This window comes from Ornithodoros turicata, chromosome 7, assembly GCF_037126465.1.
Source record: "Ornithodoros turicata isolate Travis chromosome 7, ASM3712646v1, whole genome shotgun sequence".
Taxonomy (NCBI): Eukaryota; Metazoa; Arthropoda; class Arachnida; order Ixodida; family Argasidae; genus Ornithodoros; species Ornithodoros turicata.
The window spans coordinates 50,466,415-50,474,399 of NC_088207.1; the positions used below are offsets into that span (position 1 = coordinate 50,466,415).

The 7,985-nt window shown below is 47.5% G+C and overlaps 1 protein-coding gene and 1 long non-coding RNA gene across 2 annotated transcripts; one reads left to right on the top strand and one right to left on the bottom strand.

Moving 5' to 3' along the window:
* Positions 1–4,606: 4,606 nt before the first annotated feature.
* LOC135400029 (serine protease inhibitor swm-1-like) lies at positions 4,607–7,391 on the top strand. The gene is made up of 3 exons (XM_064631770.1): positions 4,607–4,760; positions 5,651–5,975; positions 7,105–7,391. Exons 1-3 carry the CDS (start codon positions 4,691–4,693, stop codon positions 7,343–7,345), a joined length of 636 nt encoding a protein of 211 aa, XP_064487840.1. The 5' UTR covers positions 4,607–4,690; the 3' UTR covers positions 7,346–7,391.
* Positions 7,392–7,668: 277 nt separating this feature from the next.
* Positions 7,669–7,985, bottom strand: LOC135400030 (uncharacterized). The gene is made up of 2 exons (XR_010424495.1): positions 7,930–7,985; positions 7,669–7,849 (listed from the first exon to the last, which is right to left on the bottom strand). It is a non-coding gene; the product is annotated as an uncharacterized LOC135400030 (long non-coding RNA).

Below are 7,985 nucleotides of genomic sequence, written 5' to 3' on the forward strand. Positions count from 1 at the left end.
ATGCTCGCTCTGCAATCTGAATTTTCGCAACCGAAACAGTTATAGCAGCAACGCAGGTGAAGCTGATGTTAATACAGGGTGTTTCAGCTAATTCCCCGTGCTAAATAGCGCAAGGGGACGTAATTATTCATTGGTGTAATTGATTGGTGTAAGGACGCAATTCATTGGTGGAAGTGAAAGAACGTTCTTGTTTCGCTTCACCACCCACGACCAGTCAGACAAATTATGCAAACCGAAACCAATTAATTTCTGCAACAAATGACCAGCTTCGGTGGCAGATTTTTCTCTAAAAGGTGTCTTCTGGAGTTCCCAAAAGGGGAAGTAACCATTTTAATGCCGACAACGCCCCGCTTTAGAAGTTATGTTTTCTTTTTTTTTTTCTCACGAAACTCAGTCGAATTTTTATTTAAATAATGAGCACCTCCCACACATCCACACGGCGCCCAGCTTGTAGGTGGTATCGAATAGATATTTGTAAAAAAGAAAGTTCTTCCATTGGTGCACTCATCCACGATTTAACTGCAACATCCGGTACACTTCACTGTATGACACACGTAGAATCACTAAATAAGCAGGCGAAGCTTATTTAGTGACTCTAGACACACGCTATGTTTAAAACGGGAAACATGGGACAATGCACTCTCTTCAGCGTGAGCTGCTGTGATGAGTTTGTGAGGATAATTGCCTATCAGGAGTACCTTTATCTACAGTGCCTCTGTAAGAACCTCGGAGCCCGGGAATATTGATCGCCTATTTAATTACGTTCGAACTATATCCTTGCTGCTACCCGTCAACAACGCAGGCATTTTCTCTATATACCTCATGCGTAAGCTTTGTGGTGCTACCTATATATATATATGTTCGGCTGTTGTGTTGTTATTTGCTATGGTTGAACTCACGCAAAAGCATCTATTGAGACTCGATGCTACGGGTGCACGGATAATGTGTGCTCAGCGGACGCGACAGCACCGCAAGAAGGATCAAGGGTTTTTATAAGCACCGTTTGTCGCTCGCAGATGTGAGGATTTAGGAGGACTCCGACGAAATTGAAAGGAGATGTTTACATTTTAATGTTTATCTGTCGCGAAAGTGCGAAACCATGCTTCCGTGAATGTGTTTTCGGTATATCTCACCCGGAAGGAAAGTGCCGTATTCGAATGTAAATTTTCACTACAAGAGTGCTTTCAGGGCTTCGCGCACAAATTGAGGGAACTCGTCTAGGGTTGCTAAGTAAACGAGTAAAAGTGTCTGAATACATGTACCTATAGATACTTCGCGTGTATCTTGAGGGAACTGTCTTATACATTTTCATACACAAACTTCCTATGTTTATAATTACCTTTTTCAGTAACATATGTGCTCTTTTGGAGTATTTAGGTACTTTTAGGTTTTTTTTTTTTAGGTACTTAAGAAACAATGGTCACCGACAATCCACATGTACATCAAGAGGCGCCGCAAACTTTGTGGAGTTATGATCGAATGCAATGAAATCGGCTACTCCGAAAGCTACTCCGATTTTACCTCTGATAACCTAGAAAGTTACATAGATTGCCCCTTAAAGCGACCTTATATGCCATCGAATTACAGTGGCATCCACGCGGGGATCTATGAAGATGGGGTGTCCGGATGTCCTGACCTTGTCCACCGGAAGCTTGTTTTGCGTTCCTTGTTGTGATTTGTGCAGCATCGTTCATCACCTCATCATCAGGACACATCTCATCCTGCCCCATTGTGCCTTGGGGTAGTGGGTCACACCTTACGTGGCGAATTTCCCCATTCATTATCATTAATTTTTTGTTGTTGCTGTTGTTATTGTCGTGTAGCTCACGCTCAAACTTCCGCGAGATACTCTGCATCGTTAGCAGAGAAGTAACTATTCAGCAAACCTTGATGGGCGCCCGATAAAAAATTCTAAGAACGTGCCCTGATAACAACTGGAGAACAGCTGACGACCTATGTATAAATCTCACGCAGAGCACGCGTGGGAGCTACGAACTCTGCTCGTTACACTTGCAGCTCTAGAGTTACTTGACAAAACGTCATCCTTTGATCATTTGTTTGAGATAATGTAGAAGTGGATAACGTCACGCTCCAGTTTGTAATTCTTTCCTGATCTTTAACTTACACAACCAACACCGTATAGCGAAAACGCGACTGTGGAATTCCCGCTTCGTTGAGCCGATTTTCAAGGCGCGCTTCTGGCTCACGTCGTCGCTGGAATTTGAAAACAAATCAGTCGTGACTTGCATACAAAATCGAAAGTGCGAAGGGAAGTCAGTCAGTTTTGTGTTGTGGCTCTCCTGTGCACTCTAACGGCGAATTCTGGTGGTAGTAGTGTTCATCCTCTAGGCATTAATGCAGAGCGGAGCGTCCCATGAGACTGCTGTCTACTCAGCGGTAGGTTATTAGAACAACCCGTCCACTCCAACCAGAACTCTGGCGAGAACTGGCGATCGCATGGAGCGACCAGACGGAGCTGTAAGTTTGCGGTTATTGGCGTACTAGAGGCATCTAGGCACTGTTGGCGGGTTGGAACGCATCAAAGGCACGAAACTTTATATTTCTGAATTTTGTCGCATGGAAATTTGGGGCAATCTTTCCGGAAACAAGAAAAAAAACGAAAAAAGTTTTTCCCCCAAATTCCCGGGTTTTTTTCCGGGGCTTCACATCTCTAATCATGGGTAGAGTCCTGCGCGGGTATAATGAATTTGCATGCAAGAGAATACAAATGCCACAAGTCAGTAATGGCGAATTCGGATGGTGGTGGTGGTGGTGGTGGTGGTGATAGGGCTTGCCGTTGTCGGCCTCACGTATGTGGGCGACGTCACGACTCACGCCCTGGGGGAATGTGCGTCCTGGGCCGACTTCTAAGGGAACTGTGCTGATGGTCATTTCATGGCAGCACGGCCAAGCGCACAGAAAATGCTCGAATGGCGCCAGCGCTGGATCACGTGACCTTTGCCACCCAAACATGAGTGCCAGGAATCTCGCGGTTTTAGTCGCTCGGATCACGCTAGGGGCATCGCGGTCGCCCGTCTTCGAGTTCCGTCGCCCGCTAACGCGTATGAACTTTCGACGTGCGGGCCAATGAGCGCCCTCGCCACCCTCACGGAGCGGATGTGACGACACCGGATATAGTTGAGCAATCCACTGCCCGGCCGCATCGAGGCCGGGCGGAAAAAAGTGCCACCTAGCGCTCGGAAAGCGCCACGGGAACACGCGGGATTGCTACGTTTTCACCAAGCGAATGCAGTTGCTCGGAATGTGGCAAAAAAAAAAAAAAAAAAAGAAAATCTGCCACGAAATGGCCACGCGAATTCGCCATAAGGAAGGTAGGAGTAACTTCAGTCCGGGTGGAAGTTACACTGTCTGCAGTTCTGGGGAGTAAATTTCAAATTCAGGGGACTAAACTGGGAGGTACCGGGATATAGAGGCTGTTGCCCAGTTTATTTCTTTTCTTTTCTTCTTCTTTTAGAGTGTATCTGTTCTGTGGGAATTTAAACTTCAGACACAGCAAGTCAACTGCTCCCCCCATCACTCCAGCCGTTTTCACCAAATTCAAGTGCCGTCGATGTTCTTCGTTGAGTGCAAGTCCGAACCGGCAATGTGTGTTGTTCTCCTGTTCTGGACAGTCTGCTCAAATAGGCGCGGAGATCCTCTCAAAATGTAATACATTTAACGAGAGGTGTACAGGATATTTTTGTCGCTTCGTGTCGGAGACAATGGACAATCAACAGACGCTCCCCTACGCAATAGGAAGGGGAATGGGTTCAGCCACTGGAAAAACTGCCCTCGCTAATAGTCACAGAGTTTGAAAACACACCAGTGCAAGACATACAGCGTTGCAGAAAGTCGCTCGAAAAAGCATGAAAATCAAGAATCATTCCTACGTTTCATCAAGACTGCCCTGTCGTCTTACAAGTTGCCAGCTCAAAGATGATTTTCATGTGATATAACCAGCGAAGTACGAGAGATCTCTTTTTCAGGTAACTTTAAGCTTTCCGCAGCTTAGTTCTCTGATAGGCCATTTATATGGATGTATCTCTGGTTATGTAACGAAAAGGCTAAGCGAAACCAATGGAAGACTATTGCTTCATGTTGTTACGAGTTCTGAAGTATCCTGACCCGACTCTGTCGCGTCTCACATCTCCATATTTTTTATATATCAGTCAATCCATCATGTCATTACCACATGTGTCAACAACTTTGTACAGCAACGGATCATCGCCGCCCCATTATTTGCGTTATTCTGAACCCCAAATCAGGAAAAGACGACAGCGTTGGCGAGCGTTTTCGATACAGCTTCGACGGCGTTGCTACTTCACGTCTGATTTCATGCGCGTGGCGTAGCAGCATTAGCGTTTATAAGCAGCACTATACGTTAATATAACCCATAAATTTACTACACGCTGTACCCTCGGGTATCCTGAGGCACTGCAGCAGAGAGTTCCTTTGCACTTCCGCAACAGCACAGTCACGTAGGCTGCTACTGTTTACGCGACACGTGCCGTTGTTCCCCGTTGTTCCCTTTGCACTGAAAAATAGAGCACATGTGTACGCCTCGGAACCGCACAGATGTTTGTCGCAGACAAAAACAGGCTCAAAAGCAGAGCAGCAGAAGTGTTCTCAATTCTACTTGCTTTAAACGCGCGTATCTATCAAAGCTGCGAGTCAAAGCTGCGAGTCAAACATGGTCGCTCAGGCACTCTTCGTTTTCATCGTCGGGCTCCTCGGAGTTCGTTACTGCGCTGGTTCTGTCGGTATGGTATCTTCAGTTCTTCTAGGGCAAAGGCATTCGATCCTATATTGGAAGAGCAATATTACAATCAAAGCGAAAATTTCTAGGGCAGTCTTTCCTTCTGTTTCACTACATACGTGTGATGCTTTCGTTAGCCCAAATATATCCCTCGTGTGACGTTCCAGTGATGTAGTGACGCAAATTGTGTGTGCGTATTGTAACAATGTGGGAATGTCAATCACTTACGTGACTACCGGGCGGGTTCCTCGATACTGAGTCAGTATGTTGATTCATGGATTTTTTCAGCACTATACCGTAACACACCGCCAGATATTTGGCAAAGAACGACGACAAAAAATGTCTGCGGCGAACGCCACCCAAAAAGCTCAAAACGCCACAGATACGGGTGTCAATCAATAAATCAGCCAACATACAAATAGGCTGCATAGAGAACGGTGTCCGGAAGGTTGCCAAATAATTAAAAAAACATGCTTAGACTCATTGAAGCGTACAGCTGATGTGACCAATCCCACCCGCGACATTCGACTTCCCTTTCCTCAGAGAGTCTCATTCAAGCTGAACGCCAGCCCGAGGCATCAGGTTATACACAGAGAAAAAAAGAAAACATTACCCTCTTCAACGCTATGCTTGAGGGGTCATAGTGTCTTGACCGTGGCATATAGCGTACGGAAACAGCACGTCCCCTGTAACGGCAAGATCACATTATGGTGCGGAGCATGCTACGAGTGTCAGATGCACTGCCGACCAGACCGTCCAGTGTCCTAATGCGGCCAGGAAAAGTTTGACACACATGAAAATGAGCGTTCGGGATGTGCGCCGGCTTTCCAGGACATCAACTATTCATATCTGACAAACAGGTCTTCCCCAAAATTTATTTTTCTCTCCGTACAGCAGTTCCTCCACAGCCGGAATGCGGAATGAACGAGATTCCTGCTGATTCATCCCAGTGCCCGGAAAGATACTGTGGGGGCCAGAACTCGATGCCCCAAAACGACAGGGATATGCATCGTCCTTGCGTCTGCAGGCCGGGTTACGTGCGTAACTCCAAAGGAGAGTGTATCTCGGCCTCAGACTGCAATAAGTGCAGGGTATCAGATCCGTTCTCGGAATACCAGGAGTGCGGCACCGCATGCCCCTTGATATGCGGGGAGCCCGTGCCTGAGGTGTGCATCCTGCTCTGTGTCGCTGACTGCTTCTGCTTGCCGGGTTACATAAGGTAAGATCCCATATCCCATATATAGCGTTACGTTATCAGGCCACTTTGGCCCTGCGCAACGCGACACTAATTGAGACTCGTATTGTGAAATGAATATGGCTGGAAATGCACCTGAGATCTCGACACAGGGAACACGCTGTCCTCGTGTCAGACAATACATAGGATTTCTCGACCACCGGCTACAATTATACCACAAAAACTGTAAGCATTGTCAATGTAATATCAGTGGTCCTATTCATTATTGCTGAATATTAAGGAAGCGGGACTTTTGAGAAAGAGAACAGCAGGAATACAGAGTGACTCATAGGTAGGGTCCTGCGCGGGTACGAATTTCCCGGCATACACCTTTGCACCTGCAATCAAGATGGTACGAATGCCACAAGTCAATAATTACGAATCCGGCTGATCATTTCACGGCAACACGGCCTAGCGCTCGGGAGTTGCTCGGTCGGCGCGCGAGCTGCGTCACGTGACCATCGCCACCCGAACATGAGTGCCCCGAATCTAGCTGTTTTGGTCACTTGGATCACGCCAGGGGTTCCGCGGTCGCCCGTCTTCGGGTTCCGTCGTCTGGTAAACCACGTGACCTTCGACGTGCGGGCCAATCAAAGCACGCGGACCGTTGGAGTGCGGATGTTGCGACACCGGTCACAGTTGGGCAACCGCTGCTCGAGCGTTTGGAGACTGGGCGAAGTGCTAGCTGGCAAATTTCTGGCGCTCAGAAAGCGCCAGGCGAACAATGCGAGATTGCTTCGCTTTGACAGAGCCAACATCACTGCTCGGAATCTGGCAAAAAAAGAAAAAAAGGTAAGAAAAAAAGGTGCCACGAAATGATCACCCGAACTCGCCGTAAGGCCTAACGCCTGTTCCGACATACAGCAGCGTGCTAATATAGAGCTACGAAACAGCTCGCAAGAAAAAAAAACAGAACTCACGGTTCACACTTTCAAAGCGGCGTTAGCGCTCTAATTCAGCGGAAGCTCGGTCAGCGTGTCATCTTTCAATGCCGCTAGCACAAAAAGTGACCACCTGTGGGTTGGGCTTACGAGCATGCCACGTCACAATGTGAAGTAGGTGGAAACTCCCTTTACTGTCTAATATCTCCTTCCCACCTTTCTCTTCCACGCAGATCCAGCAAGGACGGCCCCTGCGTTCCGATTGACACCTGTCCCCCAAAATGCGGGCCTCACGCTCATTACACAACGTGCGCTTCCAACTGTCCAGCAGTCTGCGGCGAGGAGCCTGTGTTTTGCACTCTAGTCTGCTTACAAGGGGGCTGCGACTGCGACGAGGGCTACATTCTCAGTCCGGACCGGTCTCGATGCATCTCTGACGAAGAATGCAGATGCATGCGGCCGCCTCGACAGTAACCGCTCCTACCCACCTTATCGAGCATCAATAAATTGGAATATTGGGGTAGCAACATAATCTTTTCGTTGGACAGGGAAATCAAGCTGCAACCTTGGCAAAGATGGTTGCATGATACGAGATAATGTGCCGTTCCTGAACTCCACCCATGCTATATTGGACAGGAGGTAAGCTCCTTTAGCCGTAAAACGTAGGATGCCAGCGCTTTCATCCTGTGCGATCCTGATAGCTGCTGGGGTCGTTAGGAGAAATCAGTTCGTCTCGGATACAGTTTCTTTTTTTTTTTTTTCATACAGTGCGAGGTGAATATTCTACTCCAGAGAGGTATACCACTCGAAATTTATTTTTTCACACCAACTTTGTAGTATACAGTCGCTTTGTAGCTTGGAACTGCCGCTACATTATGTGCTGTGGCGATAAATTTACGGAATTTATTGACTCGCACACCCTGCTGTGACCATTTCAAACGCAGAACCTCGTCGTTGAAGAGGGACCGGCGCGTCTTACTGCAAGCGAAGAGGGGAATTTCAGAGTTATGTGCATGTCAATGCAGATTCACCATGTTGAATATTTCATCATTTCGTACCCATGCTGCGCGTGAGGTGTTAGGCGTAAGGTTATGAATGCGCACTTGCTTCGACA